Source organism: Pleurodeles waltl, chromosome 8, assembly GCF_031143425.1.
Source record: "Pleurodeles waltl isolate 20211129_DDA chromosome 8, aPleWal1.hap1.20221129, whole genome shotgun sequence".
In the NCBI taxonomy this organism is placed as follows: domain Eukaryota; kingdom Metazoa; phylum Chordata; class Amphibia; order Caudata; family Salamandridae; genus Pleurodeles; species Pleurodeles waltl.
Genome location: NC_090447.1, coordinates 537,168,290 through 537,193,725, shown reverse-complemented (window position 1 = coordinate 537,193,725; position 25,436 = coordinate 537,168,290). Strand labels below are relative to the sequence as shown.

General features: G+C 41.8%; 1 protein-coding gene across 1 annotated transcript in view; it reads right to left on the bottom strand.

The window, feature by feature from the left end:
• Nucleotides 1-17,273, bottom strand: part of LOC138249536 (heparan-sulfate 6-O-sulfotransferase 3-like) — a 64,904-nt gene extending 47,631 nt beyond the window's left edge. The window contains exon 1 of the mRNA XM_069203486.1: nucleotides 17,248-17,273. Within this exon, the coding sequence (XP_069059587.1) occupies nucleotides 17,248-17,273 (26 nt within the window). The remainder of the gene's footprint in view (nucleotides 1-17,247) is intronic.
• Nucleotides 17,274-25,436: the final 8,163 nt, after the last annotated feature.

Genomic DNA, 25,436 nt, shown 5'->3' with positions numbered 1-25,436 from the left:
GCGACTTGCAAAAACGTTCCTACATCTGGCCCTTAGTTCCATACTCCTTTACATATACTGTGTGCTTGCTGAAACTACGTTTCACATTTTTATACTTCATTTATATCACCTTGTTAATCATTGCGGCAGATAGTAAGCTCGAGGTATATGTTGCCTGACAGTAACCATTTTGCTTGACTTTCATATCTTTTAAGTCTGTGGTTCCCAACCCGTGGTCCGAGAACCCAGTCGGTCTGCGAAGGCTTCTCAGGGGATCTATGAGTGCTTAGTAAATTAATTAATATTAACAGATTAATAAAGTATATATGAATAAAGTAGCTAGATGTACGATGGAGAATTTTAAAACGTACTGTAAATGTCAAAGAAACTGAAATTGGAGGATAAAAATTAAATTAGTATCCTCAAATTGATTTGTGGGAGCAGTGCAGCTGCATCAAACAGACTACAGAATGGATGATGTGTACATCAATTGAATTTAGAAAAGCTCCAACCTTCCTATTAAAATGTTTTATTTTTTTTATTTTACTTGTTTGCAAATTAAATAAAATGTGTTGTCATTTGTGTATGTGTTTGATGGAATGCTTGTTTCTGCATTTTTGTATATTGTTTTGCAGTTCAAGTCATCAACAATGTATAAGGCTGGGCCCCCATCTTCCAGTAATAACTCAGAGTGTGTCCCCATGACTCAGAGGGGGGTCTCCAGAATCCAATAATGATTCAATGGAAGTCCATGTGTTCCAGTAATGATAACATGGGGGTACACAGAAGTCAAAATGTTGGGAACCACTGCTCTAAGTGAGATAAGATTTCATCTTCTTTATGCATGTCTTGTCTGAAATATACCTCAGCGTGCATTTCCTCCTTCATCTTTTCTAAGCAGAATTCTGAGCTATCTTCTGTTGTTCCAACTTTTTCTTGATAAACATGAGGTACTATGGGACTTGTAGTACTGCATTTAATGCCATATTAGTTGGTTTTGCTCTCAAGTCAACGAAGTGTACACTCCCTGCTTCCACTTTCTATGGATGCTGTGAAAAAATCTCCAACTGGTTGAACCGTCAGGCAAGCACTCATCACCAGCAGGCTGGACTGCGACAATAGTCTCTAAACCGGAATCTCCAAACAACTCCAACTCAGACTCCAGAGCATCTAGAACACCACTGCAGGGCTCATATTTGACCTCTCACACCTGACTCACTTCACACTGCAACTCAGGAAGCTTCACTGGGTCTTATTCACAAGCAAAGCCAATTCAAACTTCTCACACACGTATACAAAGCCCTACACAAAACAGGACCAGAATACCTGAACAGCTGCATTCACTTTCAGCAACCCACCAGAAGTCCATGCTCTGCCTCAATCTCACTCACACACACTCCCCGTATTTGCAAAAGCAAAACAGGGGGTTGCTCATTTTCCTATATAACTCTCAAGAAAAAGAACAACCTCCCTAAACACATCGGATCTTCCTCCTCACTTTTTGAGTTCTGCAGAACGTAATACAGAAAAGTGAAGAGTTGGATTGACAGGAGTAATATGAAAGTTAAGCAAGACTTTCATTCCTGTCATACAAACCAGAACACTGTAGTCACACTTCACTCTTTTGAAGACATTTGCCATTATTACAAATAGCCTCTTAATTCAGATGGGGTAGGTAACAGTAACTACTGGCCCAATTGGGATTATGAGATCTGCCAAGACACCCACAGATCTTTTTCACCTAGACAATTTGTCAGCTAAAAACAGCCAAAATATCAGGGTGAAAGTCTATCCTAAAATTAGGAATTAGCAGGGGAATAAGACCCGAAATTATCTACTGCTTCTTTAATTCCTTATTTCTGAGTGGACCCTAATTGTCCTACTTGCAATGGGCCAGATTTTCCCCACCCCTGGATTTACCAGTACGCCTAGTATTGGTAACTTTGGGGGTGGGGAAAACCCAGCCTATTTATCAGGTCACTCGTAATGAGGGCCATTGTGTTCAATTGAAGAAAGCTGAAATATGCATGTAATGAGTTGCTGTGCAGAACAGAGATCAGAAAACATTTCATATCAGTTAGGAAAAGTGAGCAAAACATAGAAAGAAAGAAAACTGGCAGTTGTATGAGGGTAACAATAAATTAACCGATAATAGCAGATTTACCTGTACACTCTTGTTAGCAGGATAGTTGCTGACTTTGAGTTCTGAAACTGGGAAATAAATAATCCACTCTAATTTGTTCATCTCCATCATCTAATCCACCAAGGTGCAGTGGAAACTCTGACAGAAATTGTGGCTGACTCTAATCTAGAGTGACTAGCCATCCTTTACATCTGGCACAGATGCCTCTGTGAGATACTGCCAATGGAAAGAAGTTAGACTTTCACTGCAAGGGATGTAAGGTTTTGGCAACTTGTCTAGAACAGCTCGGACATGTTAGGGAGACTAAACTTGTTGATACAGACATTGTAATCCCAGTTTGACATTACATTTCTAGGGTGTAATAATAGTGGCAACAATTTTGCCAGCAGAGATGAGCACTGGTAGACGTTCTGCTGGAGCTTTCTTCTTAATGAACTCAGCTGACAATAGAAAACAAAAAAGGGAATACAATGAATGCCAGATGTTCATGTACGTCCTTGGTAGTGAATGGAAATATAGCTGGCCAAACACTTAACCAGGTTCACAGGATTTCCTTTACCCAAATGGGAGGCAAAGCATTGCATTTACAAGCATATTTTCATGAACATTTATTTTAGCTTTTGCAGATGAGCCCTGCAGTAGAGCAGAAAAGGTAGGCTAACATTCTGTGCTAACACCAGAAATGCATTAGCACATACTGGCCCACATTCCAAGTTGCCCCTTTATTCTGTTGTGGTCAGTAAAGGGATTTACTAGTCCCACTGGATTTATACAATCCACTGGAACATATGTAATTCTGTTTACTTTCTCTTGTAGATTTTGGCTGCTGAAAGCAGTTCAACTCTGGTTGAAAGTTTCACCCTTTAGGTTTTCTTTTTGGCACACTTTGAGAGGTCCCTGGTTGCAGTGGACTTCTGAAACAGAAGATCTAGCTCTCCTTTGGAACACGGTTGATGTGTCTTGGGATTTGGGGATGCTAACATCATCTCACTCGGTAGCCTTGAAAAGTTGACCCCCTTAATCAGGAGTTTATACATATGCATAGTTTTCTGAACCCCACCTTCACAATTTGGATTTTGTGAAGGCGTGGCCCTGCATGGCTTGATAAATCTGGAGAAACTCAAGGCAGCACAAATCGCCGCCTTGCATTACTCTGCCCCAGGGAGGCATACCATTGGTGGAACGTGGGTGTTCCCATGCATCCACCCATGGATATTGGTGCATTTCCAGATTTACCATAAGTGGTAAACCTGGGAATGTGTCAAAATGCTACACCTCACTAGGGGAAGTGGAACGACAAGAAACATCTTTATTTTACCTCATTTTCCCTCTTTGTATGTGTGCTACATTCTGAGGCACATGTAGAAAGAGGAAGATGCAGCAAAGATTGTTTTCATACAAGAAGATGTCCCTTCCTGCCCAAACACAATCCTGCCCACAGCGCAGGCACCATTGCAACATGATGCATGGGTGCATAAGTTGAGTCTAGGGAGACAAAATTGCACCACTGCAAGGAAAAAACAGAAATGTTCCATTTAATGTTAAATATGGCACATTCCGGCATTTTCCATTAAAATGCTGACCTCACACACGAGGCATTTTGAGTACTCTCCATTTGGATCTATGAGGCTCTGTTACTTGAGAAAGCCAATCATTTCTTTTGTTTGGATCCTGAATCCTGTTCGGGGGTGGAAGGATTGACAGATCTTTAGTTTGTGGAGTTGTGGTTGGCTTTGGTTCAGCAATGCAAAGGCATTTCAGTGTGATATTTACCTATCCAAGAAAGGTTTAAGAGCACAGAGGCTTATCTCAACTTCACTTTTCCTGGCTACTTAGGGGCATTACTCCATTTGTGCCGAATTTGTGTCATTTTTTTAATGCAAATTCGGTGCAAAAATGATTCCATATTTATATTTTGACGTTAGACACGTCCAGCATCAAAATATTGGAGTTTGCACCATTTTTTAGATGTATGAACCTACCTTGCGTCAATGAGATGCAAGGTAGGCATTCCCATTTGAAAATTGGTGCTAACCCCAGAGCCCCATATTTATCACCCCATGCTAAAATGATGCCCAGGTGGGAGAAGGGGCTAAATAATGGTGCAAAGCTGGGTCAAAGCAGATGTTGGGGGACCTGTGGACCCATTTCTGTGGTTAAAAACCATGGAATGGGTCCACAGGTGCCCTCCTCAAGCCTCAGGAACACCCTTACCCACACCAGAGGGACACCGGAGGATGGGGAACCCAGGTAAGTAGGGTAAGTATAGGTAAGTATTTTTTTCTTAATAAAGTGCTATTGGGGCACAACTTGGGGCCCCCTGCCTGGCACAGGGTGCAGTGGCCATGCCCAGGGGACACTGGTCCCCTGAGCTGGCCATTGGGGTGGTGGGCCTGACTCCTGTCTTTTCTAAGACAGGAGCTTGTGGTATGGATGGTTTTGCATCAGAAAATGACGCTAGGCTGGTTAGAGGCATTTTTTTTGCCTCTAACCAGCCTAATGTAATTTTGGGTGCAAAACCCCCTTCTTCCATACCGCCACCCCCACCTGGCTAGCACCATTTTTTTCACGCTACCCCACCCTTTGCACCGGCATGTGCCATTCCATAAATAGGGCACCAGGCTGGCACTCAGGAATGACACAAGCCGATGCTAAACTTTCTGATGCAAAACTGCTATAGTGCAGTTTTGCATCAAAAAGTATAAATATGCCCCATATTGTCATAGGCATTTTTGCATTTCTTCTTTGGTCATGAGGAGGCCCATAGTCAAGAGGGCAGTGTGTAATGTAATTCTGACGACCTCTGTGAACTTTTTTTTCTTAAAGAATTGCCTAAGCCACATATACACAAGAGAATGGAAGGCAGCAGATATGCCTTTTTATATTTTGGTTATGTATGATTTGAATTATGTTGTGGTGTCTATGTATTTGCATGTTTTTTGTAAAGTGCAAACTCATGGTGTTTTCGAATATAAGTAACTAGAGTACCGGGTTTTGAGCTTGTATATAGAACTTGTAAAATAAAGGTGTTTGATGATTTATATCTTCTATATACCGCTGATTAATTCAAGTTTTCACCTCAGTGAAATTTTTGTTTATCAGTCCCCAGATTGCTTACTCTATTTGTTTTACATTAGTTTGATGCCCAGGCTATTTAGGGTTAGATGTGTAAACCCATGTATGGTTCCATTTCTTTTTCATGCAGCACAGTGCATCAAGGTGGCTTGCTGTGTTGCGCTGCATGAATGATTGATAAAAATGCCCCTAAGAGTCCTGAGGGACGAATGAAGTGTTCTTGAGTCACACTTGGGTTCATCTGAGTTTGCATTACTGTGTGGATGTTTAGTTTTTTAGCTGTTTGCCCCTTTTTCTCTCAGGGAGCCCTCACTATTTCTGTCCATTTCCTCTTCTATGTTCTTCTTACCTGTAATGCCCTCTTCATCATCAGCTGCCCTTGGGGCAGTCCTTCTCTAATTCAGCTTTTCTGTGCACACACTTAATGTTGCACCTTGGATTTATAGTTTTTATGTGCCGTAGCCAGTCAATCCACATCAATCTAAATTCTCTGGTTTGAACAGGCATATTTATTGTGTTTTTGCCTGTGCACTGCGTTTTTCCTACTGCTGCTCGTAGTTTGAGCTCCATTGTAACTGAAGGCAGGGGTTTAGGTTTTGGCGGGTTTTACACCTCTTCATAAATGCATTCTATAGTAAATAGTTGGGTACAAGTGCTTTAAGTCGGGTATGCTGAGATGTTTGTCAGATTTCACTTGAGATTTTTACATATACATGCAGTCAAATACACACACACATCCGTCTCTGTTTTAAATATCTTCAAAAGCTGATAAATGACACTCTACTGAGTTTTAAGTAGGGGTGAGAAATGAATTCTACTCCGCTGGGTGAGTTCATGGAATTTTGATGACTCTGTATTATGCTTGTAGTGTGGATTCCCAGTCAAACTCAGCAGGCTGCTGTGTGCTGGAGTTTTTTCTCATGCTTTCAATCGCCACCGCCCGAATGAGAATTGGCATCCCCTAGCACAGTTTTCAGATGCTAGGAGGCCACCCTGCGAGATTTTCTCAACATGGGAGATGGCAGGCGGCTGCAACAATTCACGGTGAGAAAGCTGCAGGGGGGGGGGAAATGCGCTATATCTTTGTAGATATAGCACATTCCTGCCCTCTTCCTTTCATGCAGAGCAGAGAGATGTCTTGTGTCATTGCCCTGCATGAAATAGATATAAATATGGCCCTGGCTTTGCATGTATAGGTTAATGGTCCTCTGTTTTGAAGGACTTTCTAAGGGGACTTTGCTGACACTTGTGGGGATATTTGGGTCCCTTTGTTGAGTGCCATAAGAACACTTTGGGACCTAATGTACAAAACTTTTTAACTGCAACAAAGGAGGGTCTACAACTGTTAAAAAGCATTTTTGTATTCACTATTCACCCTTAACACTTTGAAAAAAGTGTTTTTGAATCTGTAAGTGGGCTTACAAATGGATTACAAATTGCTATTTGTAAGGGGCAATGTTGTGATATTCACTTCAAAATTTAGATTCATACCCTGATGCATCAATGGGTTGCAATCATAACTCTGGTTGCAAATCATTGATTTGATCAGTTACTGACCCTCAAGCTAGGGTGATAACTGATTCACAGTGGGCACACCTCCCCTTTTGTGACTGTTGTGTTGAAAAATATTTCAGGGAGAGTGGGCAGTGGTACATAGGAACACTGACAACTGTCAGTGAAATTTAAAAAAAAAAAAAACTTTTTTTAAAACACAGCCCTGTTACCTGTAAGTATAAATGCAGTTAAGGAAAGCGGGCTGCATCACAAAATAAGTTATCTTTATTTAAACAAAGTCACAGACATGGTGGTTTGCTGACCTTTGCAAGCCACCACCATGTGATTGTGGGAAAGCACATGGTGTCCCAGATTTAGAACTGCCTAATGAATGTTAACTTGGCTGCTCATTCTGCACCCCTCTGTGATTAGGCATTGTGCGAACCAACCTACGTGTACATACATCAGTTTGAAAGATAAGAATACATTCCCAAAAAGTAGGTGTGCAGTCTGCAAACACTTTTTGACAATGTAATCTGTGCATAGCAGGCCCTAAGTGTTTTGTATTGTACCAGTTTATTGTATGAGACAGACTGTCTTAAATTTGGACATGATTAGTTGCACAAACTATTGCATGATGGATAAGGTATGGTGACATATTTCTGTGTTTATGTTTGTTTTTCTTTACTAACTTTGCCACTTGCCTTTCACGGGCAATTACTGATTCTGAGTGGAAGTAGAAACATGCTTTTCCATCTTCGTTAAAGAATAGAAAAAAAGCCTCTTCGTGGACCTGGGTAAAATTTTAATTACAAAGGCGTAATTTGTGTGATTTGGGGAATTTCACAATATGCTTATTAGGTACAATTTCCCTAAATAATACTATTATGGCACGCTGCTTCATTATGCTGCCATTTGTGGCAAAATGAGGCACTGGGTCATGAGGACAACATGAACAACTAAAATAAAGGTGATAGCTGTTTGCAACAATTTTGTTTTCAGTGCTATTTGATTAGGGCAAAATGTGTTTTCACATAAAAAATTGATGCAACAATGCATTTCACGCTAAAATATAGCGCTTAATGATGGATTTGCATTTCACTTAATTATTCTTAATTTAGTGTAATTTTTCAGAAATGTTGCATAATTATGCAAAAGCAAATTAAGTAAAATTCACACACACATTGATTTCTCTGCACTGTACCAAGAAATAAGGACACAGCTATAAAAAAATCATTTTTGTTAGGGAAGAGGTTGGTGGAGGTGCAATCTAAAAATAATTTCTGATTCAATAAAATAATAAATTGCTTTTATTGTTTTGTGTAGTGTTAAAAAGTGCGTTTCTGTCATTTCTAGGCACTGGAAGTTACAAATGTTACTGTTACCCATTTTAGGTACTGATTTTATCAAACACAGAAGCGTGGAAGGCAGGGCTTGTCTTCTAGAGTTTGAGCTAATGGCCTCCTAGCCACCCTGATGCCATAATAAAAGCTTAATGAATAAATGAGTAAAGCATCTTTAATGTGCCCTGTAACCCTAAAATCATGCCATCGTGGTCTGAGGTCACAAAAAGGAGGAGAGCACCTGTAGGAATAAGTTCATATATTAAATAATATAGATCAAAGTGTGATGATAATATTCAGTATCCGTTCATATTCAATGACAGTGAAATTAAACCTCTTGGCAGCGTACTGTACAAGAGTGGTTAGGGACTTCTATTCATCAGTGCTTCATTTGAGTCAGTGTTTGCTGGTGCTCTGCACCGGCACTTAATTCTCAACACTAGACAATTTACCACATGGTGGCACTGTTGGTCTGTTTTTGAACGGAACGCATCAGCGGCGTGTCTAACATATTCACGTTAAAAATGAATAATATCAGCATGTCCAGGCCATATTTGCAGCTTTGGATGACCAGGAGTATTCTAGTGATTCCCATGAAATGGTTGCCATGCAAAATATTAAAGGTATGCAAGTTCATTCGCTTTTCTTACACTACACTATTTTTATCCAACCTCGTCTTGCCATCGTTCTATTCCTATTTATTTTACTGGTCTTAACAACGCGTGTATCTTTTCGTGATTCATCTTGTTGGTATTTTTCCCTGACACACGGTCACACTTCTTTTTTGATTAGAGCAAACAAACTGTAGTACATTATTACTGAAAAGTGTGGGGCTGAGAGAATAATGAAGATTCAGGCCTGATTAGGAGTCTGCAAATTCCAGAGCACAAAGAATAAAAAACACAATGTCAGCAGAGGAAAATTCTGTACATTTTCACACCTCCTGATCGCGTTAATGTGTCTCCCCTAAAGGATTTGCTGACAGAAAAGGCACCAGCTGTCCAAGAAGTAAATCTTCCCTCTCCATTACAAAACACTACTTCACGCAGAAGCTGCCAGCAGACATATGTTTATTAATCCTAGTTAAAAATGCACCTGCCTGAAATGGGTAAACTGACAAATGTTCTCGCTCATCAATCCTGGCTAAGCAGGCTCTGCCTCGTGCCTGGCATGAAATGCATTGGGCACAGAGTCCAACACTTCCCACCACAGCTCGAGAGAGACGCCTCCGCAGTTGGAATCAATACATTTCTTGAAGTGAATCTAGAAGTCTGTTTTGTTTTGCCAGGGAATTCGTTGGGAAGACGTGAGCCGTGTGTTCAGAAATACATCCCTTGTGTGATCTCCAAGAGAAAATGTTTGCTTCGGATTGTTTCATGCGCAATAAATAGCCTTGAGGACCCAGAGATCATGTACTCCCCGCGCATTACCCGACTCAGAAGCTGCGTACAGACCTACAGCTGCAACCAGCAGGGCGTTAATCACCACACCCAGAGAGGCAGGAGCAACACAGCCATTTGCAGGCAGTTGGCGCTCTGGCATTAGACCCATGCCCATCGCCAGACTGCGCCTTCCATCAGCGAGCCTGTTCTTGGAAACATCACACGTCGCACTTCCTACATGGGATGAGACCATGTTTATGAGAACAACAGCATTATCTTTGCATTAAATCAGCCACAGTGTTGTAATTTATTGTTAAATGACTTAGCGAAGAGTGTAGAGTGGTGAGAAAGAGGGGGATAAGCTTCAACTGTCTGTGGGAAGTGTCTCAACTCGCGGAAAGAAACTGAGCGAGCTGAAGCTGCAAATATAATAGACAATTACCCCCAAACCACCCCTTCATTCTAAAGTTTATTAAGGAAATGTGAAATTTCGCCAGTGCTTAATTTGAGCCAGAAGTTAGCCATGGTTCGACTGGCAAATGTTTTAGATCAGACTTTGACTCAAAGCAGGAGAGAGAAAAAACACGAGGGGAAAGGAGTAGGGAGAAATAATGGGAAAACGTGACAAATGGAGAAAGCGGAAACCTGCTAGAGTGAGGTAAAGGGGCAGGGAGTTTTTGGGATGAAGTAACATAAATGGTACGGAACCGATTGAAGAGGGAGCGTCCTAATTTGTTAAGCCAACAATTATTTTATTTTAGCATTCTCCTTCCTAAAATTGCCTTTACTTCAATGTACTTCATTGTGGGAAATAAAGTTCCCCAAAACTTTTCCAAAATCTCCCTAATTAGTGTATTAAAATGTTGGCATGTATTGAATAAAGAGGCATGAGGTGGAATCCAAACATATGCAGGCTTGACAGGGCCGTCTTTTGGGTGGTGCGAGCGGTGCAACCGCACCGGGCGCTGACCTCAGGGGGCGCTGTGTTTAGCAATAACTTCCGAAACTTGCGATTTAAAAGCACCTGCTGAAATGTTCCTTGTGCGTTTAGCCGTCAAGAAACAATTAAAATGTCAAGATACCTCTTGTGATTAATGTTCCTGCTAGAGAGAGAGATGGGAGCTTTGCCTAGTGGCAGCTTTGATTCAACATAAAGTAGCATAGAGGGTTAATATGCCTGCTGCAAAAAAACAGAACTATGGGGCATATTTAGGAAAAGTGGCGCTGCACAAAGTGCAGCGCCACTTTTCTTGCACCCCTTAGCGCCCCCCCTAACACCACCATGTGTGCATCATATATAAAATACGGCGCATCATGGCCCTACCTAGGGGACTTGCATCAACTTGCAGAATTAGTGTCAAAAATGTTGACGATAATCTTGCAAAGCACCTGGAGGCCCATTGTAACCAATGGAAGCCTCCTTTTAATGCCTGATCTGAGCAGGCATTAAAAGTGCCGGAAAAAAATGACGCAAAGAAATCTGACAGATTTCTTTGGTCATTTTTTTGCCCCCTAACAGGAGGATGCCCCCTGTGCATACATTATGCCTGGCGAGGCAAATTGTAGGGCAAAGGGTTACAAAGTTGAGCAATGCATGCATTGCGCCTCTTTGTAAATATGGCACAACGTTTTTGGCCTTCTAACGCCACATTAGTGTAAAGAAATGACAATATTGTGGGGTTAGAATGGCACTAGGGGCTCTTAAATATGCCCTTATGGAAGTGCTTAATTTGTTTCCAGTGCGGAGCACCAGCACTTATTTTTGAGGGCCAGTGCTTATTTTTCTGCCTCAAGCATTTACTGTGAGAAAAAGACACATATGCGAAAGACGGAGGAAGAGAAAACGAAAAAAGAGTCACAGTGGGAAAAATCAGAAATCCGCAAGATTGAGCTGAAGTGGCAGCGAGTGCCTGTAAATGGATTGAAGAGGCCCGAGATGGCTTCAGGATTACGCTGCCTCTGAATTACATGTTCTCACATTTCATTGCAGCAGCCGCATGTTTAAGAGGAGGGCTTTGGGCATCGGCACCTTTTTATTTAAAAATTAAGCACTGCTCTATGGGGCATATTTGAAAAAAGTGGCGCTGCACACAGTGCTCCACCACTTTTCTTGTGCCCCTTAGCGCCCCCTCCAACGCAACCATGTGTACATCATATTTTAAATACGGCGCACCATGGCAGTAGTTAGGGGACTAGCATCAGAATTTTTTATGCTAGTCTGGCGCTTTGCAGGATTAGCATCAAAAACGTTGATGTGGTGCTTCTTCAATATGGCAATATGACTGAGAACTTGTGGATAACATTTGGTGGATTACTGTGGATCCATAATAATACAGAGTTTTGGACTTTTATGGTAGTGCACGCTGAAGAAAAGCAGAGAGTGTGATATGGACCTACAGTTACAATAGATGGTACCCACAAGGCTGGCATTGCCAATTTATATGACAAGCTGTCTCCCAGTTTATTATCTTTTTCATGTATGAGTCACCCACATCGAGGTTGGTGGAGCAGGCAGAGGTCAGATATTATAAGGGGTCATGTTTTTAACTAAGGTTTTTTCAACAGGGATTGCTGCAGGTTTAGACATGAGCACTGTAAGTGTGGTGACAAGTATCCAGTCATCCACTGTTCACCAAGGTTGGAGGGCTACAAGAAGAACAAAGGGGTGCTTGCCAGTCCCAGCCAGCCATAGGAGATGAGAGCAAGGCTAATTAGGAAAATACTTGTATGCAGTTAAGGGGTATGTTTTACATTATTGGTGACTGTTTTACAACAAGCAAGATGATGCAAAACTACACCTGCAAGGGATAACATGATGGTTTTAGGTTAGGATATCAGAGCGCTAGGACTAGCAGATGGGTTTTCAGTTCAATAGCATGTGGGGGCAGTAAAGACAAAGTTGATGTTGTCCGATAAGCAAGATGATGCAAAACTACATTTGTAAGGGATAACATTATGGTTTTAGCTTAGGATTTCAGAGCCCCAGGACAGCAGATGGGTCTTCAGATCATGTGGGGGCAGTGAAGCCAAAGTTGCTGAAAGTTGTGCAGGAAGTTGTGGGCAGGGTTCCGCTTGCATCAAAGAAGACAGTAGGTCCAGTAGTGGCCCTAACGTTTTTGGGGATTAAGTCTCTGTAGTGATGGAAACATGTTTGCTGCAAAACAAAAATGTGATAATGTTAAGTTTGTTGGAGACATTTAGGCTAGGAAGAAGGAGAAGGGGAGATATTTTCAAGCACTCTTAGGACATTATAATTTTGTTCATAGAGTGGCGAGGGCTTAAAGAACATTTTGTAGGAGGCTTGGCTTGGCTTCAGCAGGGCGGTTTCTACTGCATTATAGGGTGACAGTGTGAGCTGAAGATAAGGCAGACAGAGAACTATGCCTCCTGATTTCTGCTAGCCAAGGTCTTATAGTAGGGGAATGCAAATACTAATATTGCTATTGCGCAAACTGTTAATTATAAGCATATGAGCATTTCAGCCTGTTAATGAACAATGAAATAAATATGTGATTTATACCTCTCATTTTTTTTAATTGGCTCAGTTGGAACAGAGAAAAATGTTTTGTCTAATGTTTGATAAGGTAAGGCAACTTCAACAGCATCACAGGAACAGTAGCAGCTTGTAATCACTTATATATAAAATGCTGGGTACAGGTTAGAGGGCTTGTCTGTTTTTATTTATCCTGTTCTGGTTATAACTTTGGTGAGTGATAAATTGAGACAGAACCAAGATCTTTTGGATTTAAAAAAAAAATACATCAGGAGTATTCTCCGTAGTCATTCCTGTTCACTGGGGAGAAACAAAAGCTCTGTGAGCTGTATGGGCTTCATAAATAATTTGTAATAGTTAATGCTTCTGGCTATGCTCCTCACATGACCTGTCACCAGTTTACTTTTCATTATGATGTTTTAGAGCTTATGACCATACCAATGTTATTTTAAAATATGGACCAAAGGTATATCGTCTGACTCTATTTCAGCAAGACAGTTGACAGTCAATCTCAAGTCAGATGAATCTAGTGGTCCTGGTATATCACATAAACATTTCTGTAATCTTGTAGGTTCTGGTTACAATTTGTTTTATTGTCGTCAGGACCAGATAAAATGTCAAGAAAGTTTAGATTATGAATTTAGGAGGTAGTCAATGTTTTCAGTTCACTCCAAAAACAGGTTTCTTGTTTTGAGTTTTTTCATTACTTAGATTGAGTTTACCTTTATATCATTTACAATTCAACATGTTAACAAAGAATTAGAATGATTATTTGTAGGTGCAATTATCAGAACATCAGTTAGAAATCAACATTACAACATTGGGGGTATTGACCGCCTACCGCCACAGCGACGGCCGCCAACATTCCACCGCCGTGGCTACCAGCCGGCAACGCGTATTATGACTGCCAACGGTATTCTGCCAGAAATCTGGCAGAACACCGCCGACGGCCATGGCGGCAGATGGCGGTAAGGCGGCGCTGCTGACAGCAGCACCGCCACGCCAGCAAAACACCACCAACCGTATCATGAGCAATGATACAGCCTGGCGGTGATTTGCTGGTGGACGCTGCTGCTGACAGCAGTGCTGCAGACCGTCTCCAGCAGGAGGACCCCCCTGCAAGCAGGTAAGTCAGGTTCTCCGACTGGAGCGGGGGTGGAGGGTGTTGTGTGTATTTGGGGGGGTATGTGTGTATGTTTTGGGATGCGTGGATGCAGTGGTGAGTCACGTTGGATGCATGCGTGAATGAGTGATTGTGAGTGTTGTGTGTTGTGGATGCATGTGTGTGAAAAGCTATGTTGGTGTGTGTAGTGGTGTGTGGGTATGTATGTGTGCATGTGTGGGTAGAGGTGGGTATGCGTGTGTGCATGTGTGTATATGGATGCGTGTGTGTATATGTGCGGGGGCAGGAGCGGGTGGGGAGGGTGGGGGAGGACTCTGGGGAGGGGGTGAGGGGTCTGGGAGACCCCTATCAGTGCCAGGGAAGGGATTACCTGGCACTGATAGTGCCTACCGCCATGGTTTTCGTGACGGTAAGTTTGGAACGAAAACCATGGGGGTAGGCTGGGTCTTAATCCCGATGGTGGGAATGTGATGGCTGCCAGGCTGGAGATCGAAGTCTCCAGCCCAGCGGCCGTTACCACCCTGGAGGTCGGTGTGTTAAAGTGGTGGTGTTGGATGTCGGGAACCGCCAGGGTCAAAATCCCATTTCTTTTACCGCCGGACTGTTGGCGGAATTACTGCCACTTTAACACCGACCGCCAGGGTTGTAATGAGGGCCATATTGTTTTGTGTGTGTGTGTGTGTGTGTGTGTGTGTGTGATACAGTAATGAGTATTGGGTTTTGATCCTGATGGTGTAAAATAAAAAACACTATGCAGGACAAATAAGTAGTTTACACAATTGACAACTGTGGTTCAGTGTCAGGCTTTAAAGATAAATCAGAAGTCAGAAGTCTTAATGCATTAAGTTCTAAGGATAACCTTGGAGATACAGATTAAGTGTGGCATAATCTCCACTTGAAATAATTAGGCTGGAATTTGGCTCTGAAGCAATAGATACTATTCCACCTAAAGACAAAACTTACACTAACGAAAGTAACAAAGCTTCTAGATGGTTAGAATACTAAATGCATTACCTAGTGGGAACGTATAGAGACAATGAGGATGATGATCACCCCAGTAGTTCACTACTTTATCAGCATGTTTCCCCTCACATTACCAGACGATTCCAATAAAAAAAATGATGTTTGTAGTTAACTTTATTTGGCAAAATAAATGACTTAAGATATAATTTAAAACAACTTCATCTTCCAATCAATTTATGTGGTGTTAACCTAACTTACTTTAGAAATTATAAGTCTGCCTTCCTGGCCAAACAGTGAACCCTTTGGTTTTCCTCACCAGAAACTTATACTACAACCTGGCTATTGGTTGAAAGGCCATGGATCCCGTTATGCTACTATCCACTAAAATTAGTCATTCACAACTGTGTAAATACATTTTTAAAAATGCTAACAATGCAATATTACAGGTAGACAACCTTTTAGACGTTCCAATAAAACAATCCAACTTCATCTCAATTTTGTAGACCCCAACATTTCAGAAAGGAGGCTCTCCTCTCTACTGGAAAATCTTGAAACACTAATGGAATTCATTGTATAATAACTTGGCAGACAGACCTCACCCCTCACTTTCAATAATCTACAATCCCATTACAAAGTAGAAAATATTGAATTCTATCAATTTCTGAAACTCAAATCCGAAGCTTTGATGTCCAAAGCTAAAACTAATCTCATTGATCCAACACTCCCTTACATCATAAACTCTTTCAATGAATCTGGTTACCAGAAATCCAAATTTTATAAACACAGGGAATCAACACTTTAATCATATTTAAAGGTAGCCCCAATGTTAACCTATGAGAGGGCAGCCCTTGCAACAGTAAAAAACGAATTTAGCAATATTTAACTGTCAGGACATATAAAACACATTACTATATGTCCTACCTTAAACATACACTGCACCCTGCTCTTGGGGCTACCTAGGGCCTACCTTAGGGGTGCTTACATGTAAGAAAAGGGAAGGTTTAGGCCTGGAATGTGGGTACAATTGCCAATTCGAATTTACAGTTAAAACTGCACACACAGACATTGCAGTGGCAGGTCTGAGGCATGATTACAGAGTAAAGTATGTGGGTGGCACAACCAGTGCTGCAGGCCTACTAGTAGTAGCATTTGATTCACAAGCCCTGGGCACCTCTAGTGCACTGTACTAGGGACTTACTAATAAATCAAATATGCCAATCATGGATAAACCAATTACGTACACATTTTGTAAAGGAGCACTTGCACTTTAGCACTGGTTAGCAGTGGTAAGGTGCCCAGAGTAACAAAAACAGCAAAATCAGAGTCCAGCACACATCAACAACCAGAGAACCAAAGGCAAAAAGTTAAGGGAGACCACGCCAAGGATGAAAAGTCTAACAAACCACATTTTGACAATTATGTAAGCACTAGTATGTGTTCACAGTGCACATAACATTTACATCAATTTTGTTTTCATGTGTGTTTATTGCATTATGTCATGCCAACTGTGCAAAATAAATTATTGGACTCAAATATTATAGTTATGGATTCTAGAATCTATAATGGCATTTACCACTCAGAACAGAAAATTATGTTATTTTGTTCTTATAGGTTCAAGGATTTTGCAAATTTCTGCAATTTCTAAAATAATATATATATTTTTATCATCTTTTTTAACTGTTTATTCTTGTACATTCCATTTTGATCACAACCCTGAAGAAGTTCCAATTGAAAGGAAATGAAATGTGCAGTTGGAATAATGTGTATAAAAATAAAGAAAACATGAATTATTTTGATGGACTGTCTATTGTGTGCTTCCAATGTGTGCAGTTTTGAAAGGCACACATCAACTGCTCAATTTGTGGATTGTCTATAGAAGGTAGCTCCACTCTATCGGAGGACTACTGGTAGGGGGAGTGCAGCAGCTAATCCCTGAAGGTTGTGCACTCCCATCAGAGATATTACAAAGAAATGACCTGGAGTATGGTATTTATGTTTGCCTTAGCTGCTGTTCAGTATCAAGGGATATATGTATCTCATTTTGATTACTCATAACACCAGTTTACCTGTCCAACCCCACGTATCCCACACCCCTTTGTACATCACCACTCCCTTCCACATCTACTAATGTCTCCCTTTTACAATGACACACTACTTACACTTGAAACTTTCTAATTTTCTTAAAGTAGTACTGGAGCCATAATTCCTGGATTAGAGATAGCCAATGCCTCCAAAACACTTATGTTCTGTACCAGCCTTCAAGTTCCCAGTTGGCCATGTTAACTTGACATTAGTTGACTGAGTGTCTACACTTGAAAGAAGCAGTTGCCACTAACTGCTTCGCAGAAGAGCAAAATGCCTCAATGTGATCCTCTGAATAGTGTTGTCATAGCCTTTATGCTTTTCCTACTTCTGCCCAAGAAAAAGCTTGGAAAAGGAATAGAAAGTGGGAAATATCCAGTGCTTAATTTGTAGAGGAACAACTGTTTGGGCCCTAGGTTTTTGCTTAGAAGCCCACAGCTGGTGATACTAAGGCCCATATGTATTCTTTTTTAGAGTCACATTTGCGTTATTTTTTTACGCAAAAGCGGTGCAAACTTAGAAAATATAATTGTATTTTGTAAGTTTGTACTGCTTTTGCATAAAAAAATGACTCAAATTTGGCACTACAAAAGTATATATATGGGCCTCGATTGTATTTTGTAACTTTGTGCTGCTTTTCCGTAAAACAAATGACGCAAATGCGGTGCAAAAAAAGTATGAATATGGGCCAAGGCGTGCTGCTCTCACAAGGTTGAATGGGTTGAGAATCACTTAGGCCCATATTTAGAATTTTTTTGGCCCGCATTTGCGTCGTTTTTTTATGCAAAAGCGGCACAAGCTTACAAAATACAATTGTATTTTGTAAGTTTGTGCCGCTTTTGCATAAAAAAACAACGCGAATACAGAGCTAAAAAAGTATAAATATGGGCCCTAGTTCATCCAACATTGAAAACAATGAACCCCACCACCCACCGAGCCCAACAGAGGCGTACTAATATTCTCTATAACTATGCTGACCCTGAATATGTTAAAAACGGTTTGGGCACAAGAGGCAGGTATTAAAACACCAAATAGTAATCGGGTCTCTGGCATGAGAAATTAGCAGTCAGCAGTGTTGTAAACACCCTATACTATGTTCCTGGTAACACGTTATAATTTGCATCACTTACACACTTAGGGCCATATGTACAAACACATTTTCCCATAGACATACAATGGGTAAAACCCTTTGCTACATCTGGCCCTTATATACATACACTTGATCAATTTCTGCATTATACATAACACAATATATTACCCTAGTAAGGAGCATACTAGGCACAAAGGCACAGTTACAAATGTATGGAAAATGATGCAATGCAACAAATTATCTACTTTTCAGCTCACTGGGCATTTTGCATTGGAAAGGGGCCTTATTTTCAATGCAAATGCCCCTTTGCACTGATTTGCACCACTTTGTATCAAGGGAGTTACTAGGATGCTACTTGAGTGGATCACTGCAAACACCAATATGTTTTGACGTAAAGCCTGATCTACTAAGGTAACTGGACTAGGTTCTGCATCAAAAACTGATCTTTCGTTGAAGCAGGTGCGAACATAGAGAATGTTTTAATTTCTTAGTAAAATCACGATGCTTTGTACTGAGGTGCACTGCACACACACAATAAGTGGGATCCCTCTCTGTTTGTCAAGACAGCACACTGTTCTGTTTGAGGTTGTATGTCACTCAAGGAAGCCTTTCAGTGCCAGCGTAAGGGATGACAGCAGCAGTAGTCCAATCTCAGTAGATAGAACTCACTGTTATTCTCCCCACTTTGCATCGCTGTGGTCCCAAGTTCGGTTGCTGCGTTGCGTAAAGAATGAATAAATCTGTCACGTGATATTACTGGCTTAAATTTAAATACAGGTTGTTTTGTCTTGAGAGGGCTAGTGCACCACCCGTTTAGACTTTGTAGCATGGCCTCCCAGATAAGTCATGTAGGCAGACTGCGGTGTCCAAATGAACCGGCCTCCATATTGCACTATCCCAGATACCGTCACAGTGAATCGTACATCTGAAGCCACGGGAAAGGTTTGCTAGGAATGTATGCCTTATAAAAGAACAAATTTCTGCAGCACATGTTGTGAGCCCAAGTGTAATTTAAAGGGATTGCTTCTACCGCTCAGTCTGCAGGCAGTCGTACAAGCACCAAAAATAAGTGATAAGGAATACACAGTTAGATATAATTTACATGAACAACTACTCGTAAACAAAGTGCGCATGAGCTCTTGTGTTATTTATCATGGCGCATTAACAGGTGATGACGTATTGTGCTATCAGGGAAGCACTTGCAGCAGTATGGGGAAGCTGTGAGAAGATCAATGTTAGACCGAATAATCCCAGTTTAAGACACATTTATCTTCCACTAATCAATACCAGCGCTAAAATGATTCCCAGACAGGCTATTTTTATAAACAAGGCTGTCAGGTCCTCTTCGATCTCATGTCATTTTAACATTTAATAGATCACGTTGCTGGTGAGTGCCACACGCTTTCCCATCCCAATGTGATGAAAATGGCTGAAGAAGAATCTCGAAACACTGAGCAGGTCAGTGCATGGCTTGAACTGAATTAATGCTCGCTTGCAGCATTGGTAACATGCCACTAACACCGATTGTGCTTGAGAGATCTTTTCCCTGGCTCAGCCTATACACAGATACAGCGGATTTTCGCGTTACCAATTGTGCTCTTCATATTCACAATCAACAAATAGTGCCTCAATGACCAAGAAGTACGTTCCCTAAGCAGCTAGGCTAAATAAATGTAAGGTGAAGGTTGAAATGATTAACCGATTCACAAACATCTCTCTAGGAGTAGGCGTGTCTTCCCCAGGCTTAGTGACAACATGAATTTTCAGGGCGAAAAATTCATACTCGAGAACTCGTTGAGTAAGAATGGATTTTTACTCCTGGAAATACTCGTAGAAAATACTTAGTGAATGAGGCCTGGATATTAAGGTGTAACTCACGTCTAAGACAGGAGTTGTATGTCAGAATATTCATAACAAAGCTATTGTGTGACTTAAGTATCATGGTCAAAATATTGTTTACAAAAATATCACTCTTCTGGATGTAGCTTTTCTGCTATAAACTCCAATTTGTAATATTTTGTCAAACGATATTTCCGACACAATATTTTTGTTATACAGTATGTTGACCACTGTATTCTGGTACAATGCAAAGACAGGAGTAAGACGAAATTAATCATAAAAATATCTTTGGTAATTAAATTCTTTAAGTCAAAGCTGTTTAAAGCATGTGAACACTAAAAAGTCTGTAAGTATTGTGTGCATAATCATAGATTTTTTTTTCATTTCAGTGCCACCAGCATCAGCCAGCTGAAGTGCCAACTAGTTGACACTAGAATCATTACACAAGAGGGTTAAGGTTCACCTGCCCAGACAGGTACAATAAACATTTGTTTTCAATCAATCAATCAGTGTACTTGTAAAGTGCAGCTAATCACCCACTAGAGTCTCAAGGCGCTAGGGGAGAGGTATGTTGCAGTTTAGTCGAAGAGCCAGGCCATGAGATCCTTCTTGAATTGAAGCAGCGAGGGTGATTGCCTGAGATATAACAGTAGAGCGTTCCAGGTCTGTGCAGCGAGGTTGGAGGAGGATCTTCCTCCAGTTGAGTTCTTGCAGATCCCTGCAATGGTGGGAAGGGCTAGTTGAGCAGAGCGGAGATGTTTGGTGGGTGTGTAGAACAGGCGCTGGTTGAGGTATGCATGTCCGATGTTGTGGAGGGCCTTGCAGGTGTGCGTGAGGAGCTTGGGGGATTCTTTTGTTGATCGGGAGCCAGTGAAGGTCTCTCAGGTGACTGATGATGTGGCTGTGGCGGGGTATGTTCAAGATAGGTCTGGCTGAGGCGTTCTGGATTCTCTGCAATTTCTTTTGGAGTTTTTGGGTGGTGCTGGCATAGAGTGCGTTGCCGTAGTCGAGCTTGCTGCTGACGAGTGCCTGGGTAACCGTTCTCCTGGACTCAGTGGGTATCCATTTGAAAATCTTTCGAGGCAGGCAGAGCGTGTGGAAGCAGGAGGATGAAACAGGATTGATTTGGCAGTTCATTGTGAGTGAGGATGATTCCGATGATGCGTGCTCGGCGGGTGTGGGGGCATTCCAAGCACCACGAGCCACCAGGAGTCATCCCAGATGGGGGGAGAGTTGGAGCCCAGGATGAGGATTTCAGTTTTGTCAGAGTTGAGTTTGAGGCAGCTGTCCTTCATCCAGGCAGCGACTGCCTTCATCCCGTTGTGAAAGTTGCTCTTAGCAGCTGAAGGTTCAGTGATGAAGGAGAGGATCACCTGGGGGTCGTGAGTGTAATAGACGATGTTGAGTCTGTGGTTTCTGATGATGTTTGTGAGCGCTGCCATGTAGATGTTGAAGAAGGTAGGGCTCAGAGAGGAGCCCTGAGGAACTCCACAGCTGATATATATAGGTTTTGTGGAGAACGGTGGGAGCCTTATTCTCTGTGTTTGGCCGGTGAGGAAAGAGAGGATCCCCTCTGATGCTTTGCCATGGATGCCAGCCTCGTAGAGTCCAGTGCAGAGAATATGGTCGGAGACGGTGTTGAAGGCGGCAGACAGGTCCAGGAGAATGAGGACTACGGTTTTGCCTTGGTCAAGGAGAGTGAAGATGTCTTCTGTTGCGGCGAGGAGTGCAATCTTGATGCTGTGGTTTCTTCTGAAGCCTGATTGGGAGGGGTCCAGGGTGTGGATTCAGTGAGTTGGGCAGTGATGGCCTTCTCGATGACCTTGGCTGGAAAGGGGAGCAGTGAGATGGGTCTGTAATTTTTGAGGTTTGTCGGGTCAGCAAAGGGTTTTTTCAGATGAGGGTTGATTTCGTCATGTTTCCAGTCTGCCAGGAAGGTGGTAGACTTGAGGGAGAAGTTGATAGTGCAGCAGAGTTCAGGGGCAATGGTGGTACTGGCTCAGTTGAAGATGTGGTGGGGGCAAGAGTCCAAGGGGCTCCAGAATGGATGGTTTTCATGATCTTTAGGGTAGAGTCAGTGGTGAGGGTGGTCCAGTTGAGTAGGGTCAAATTAGAGCTGGAGCCTTTGGGTGCAGTAGTTGCAGGTGGGGTGGATGGGTCTTGTGTTGCAAAGCTGTTGTAAATGTCTAAGATCTTGCGGTGGAAGAAGGTGGCGAGGTTGTTGCACAGGTCTTGGGAGGGGGATGTCTGTGGTATCTGTGCCGGGTTTGGTGAATTCTTTGTTCACAGTGAAGAGTTCCTTGCTGTTGTGTGCAATGGTGTTGATGTGGTGTGTTCTAAGCATTTAATCTGTGTGGAAGGTACATACCTAGTGGCCACCAGCACCATTATAGGACTATGTGCCCCACTTGTGTTGTGTCTGTCATTCAACAAACCTGCAGCAGCATAATTTAGTGCCCAACCCTTTTTATATGCAATGTATATACTTAATGTATATTTAACTCTATTAATGTGTGTGCGTTTTATTAATCCATTCCAGTAAGTTGCTGTATCTTCCTTTTAATGAGAACCATTTACACATTTTACTATACTACAATAATGTACTCACAATGAAAGAAAATATTAGCTTTCTTTAAAATTTAATTTGATATAATCACTTATCCTTACAATATTAATTTAGAATCTGTTTCAATCAAGTGTAATCCAAATCTGTTACTATGCCCCAGCGCATATGTTATATTTTACAAAACGTTTTGCAAGTGTCTTGTTTTTCCCTTTCTTTGCAGGTGCATCTATGTCCTCATGAACTTAGATTTGATACATTATTCATGAGACGGTGGGAGACACCATCCTGTACCAGGACAATAGGACTGACATTACATCCAAGGTCATCCAGATGATTGATTCTTTGATGAAAGCTGAAAAACGAGTTGGTCCCCGAGAAAACTGTCTTTTGATTGGTTTGTTCGGTGGATGATGATACAAAGAAGCTTTCTGGATACTTCTGTCATGCTTTAATTGTGAGCTCTTTAGAATAGTAGACCAGACCCTATCCTGACTTTGCTGAGAGAAGACTTCTTCTAGACTGCTGATTTCCCCTGTCCAGAGTGTTACACTTCATGCTTGAATACTCAGACTCTTTCTATTGAACCTTAAATCTGATTCATCTGATGCTGACACCTTCATCACCCTTGCCATTTTATATGCTATATTTATAAAAGCGAAGATCCTTTATGAAACCTGCTTGGGTCATATTTTGTTCCCCATATGTCATTCTGTTTTACATATTCTTTTTGATCATATATAAGTTTAGATGGCATGAACATTTAAATATGTACGTTCTTACTATATTTTTCTGTCCCCTTTGTCCTTTTTGTGGAGCCACATTGGTTTCACAGTGTTACAATATATTTCTGATGTTACCTCCTTTCTTTCACTTCAAGTGCGCAACTAAAGGTCCACATGACCACTTCATGTTTTTGTTTATGACATTCCTTAGAGATTATGATACAAGAAACCCCGCTCTACCAAACCTTTATTAAGGTCAATGTGATCTCAGCAACAACAAGTGAGCAGACCCACCAACTCACAAAGTGCGAGTGTGTGCCACTCAATATCTTTTTCCTTGACATGGTCACCCGGTGAGAAGCCGATATAACACGGTGGCAGCAAGGCAAGGTGGAAACCACTGCAAAGAGTGGATTTGTAGCTCTTTGGTAGTTGTAATGCTGCTGATGTCTTTTTAAGGGATGTGAAAAAAAACACTGGACATCAACAACAGCCTCAGAAATGTTTTCTTTTTGTTTTTTTCATGGAAGGAAGGAAGTAAGGAGGCTGATGGGCAGGGGACAGGAGAAGAAGGGCTTTTTAGGAAGTTCTCAGCATAAAGCCCCTCCTCCCCAAGGCCACACCCCCTCTCATAAGGTATGTTTTATTTTTAAGTTGGCAGGCCTAGGTGAGACTACTCTGCCTTAGCTTTCTGCTGCTCAAACTGCAAGGCATGCCAGTGGTGGAGCGGACAAGACAACAGGCTCAGGGGTGGCTAAGATTGACCTTTTTTGTTTTGGAACAGCTACAGGCTACGTCAGTTTCTGCTTGTACCACAATGAGAAATTCAAAAGAATCTCATTAAATGATTTTGTGAGATAATACACCAGCAATATACATCTTTGCATGCTCTTCACGGTCAAAGCTGACTTTCACATTGGAATACTTCATTTTAGTACAGAATATAAAGAAGTGACCCAGTTCTTGTGCTTGCGCTATTACAGTTTTCCAACATTCCTACATATCCTGCAGTCCTAAAAATGTGATTTTCTTTTCTCAAACCTACTGTATTATTTGTTTCCAAATAAACATGAGTGCAACTTTGAATGCAGGCACTCTTTCAGGTGATGAAAAATCTGGTTGTTAGATTTTTACAAGTCTGAAACTAGCCTTTCTATATTTCAGATTTTTGGGCAGGGGAGTTGTAACATTGCTAATGCCCACTTAGTCATTGTATATGTGTGTTTGTTAGGGGGGCAACGCTTGCACTGTTGCTGTCAGTGCTTGTTAGGATTTGGGTCTCTAGTTGGCAGAGGTATACACTTTGTCCAAGTAGGACCACAATCGTAGTCTGGGCAAGTACTATACACACTAAACATTTACCTGTGCTCATCCTCTGGTAGCTTGACACATAGCAGTCAGGCTAAACGCAAGAGGCAATGTGTAAAGTATTTGTGCATACACATAGTAGCATAGTGAAAACACCTCAAAAGGACTCCACATCAGTCTAGAAAAATAGCCAATATTTATCTGTCAAACAAGACCATAACAACACAAATCTAACATACACAAGTCAAGGTATGAATTTTGAAAGGCTAAATCAAAATGCAGTGCTTAGAAGGCAATAGCTCCAACCGGAGCTATCTGATTGTGATGGACCAGGGCAAATCCAAAAGTGCAGTCCAACCTCTATGGAGGGCGGGCCACATATAGGAGTCATGCAGATCCACTGACAGTACCTTTGTTGTGTTGATACTTGCTGATGATGCGATGATCCAGAGGAGAGGATGCATCATGCTTGCAGGAGATACATTGTTTCCTGATCGGGCAATGCTGTTGGCGCATCGATGTCCAGAAACAATGAGTACTGGTTCCGATGCACTGGGGCTGCATCGGGCAAAAGGGGCTGTTCTGTAAGTCAGGGTCGTTGCATCGCACAGTCTGTGAGCAATGTATGCTGCTTCGGTGCAGGCAGCATCAAAGTATTGTTTCTGAAGTGGAATGCATCGGTTCCAAGTGACGTGCGGTGTTGTTGCATCAGTTCTTATGTTGTAGCACCACACTCACCTCCAAGGGCCCAGGACTGGATTTGGCATCACTTGGCAGAGTAGGACTCACAGCAGAGGAGCCTAGGTGCTGCTACCAAAATGCAGGTGAGGTCTT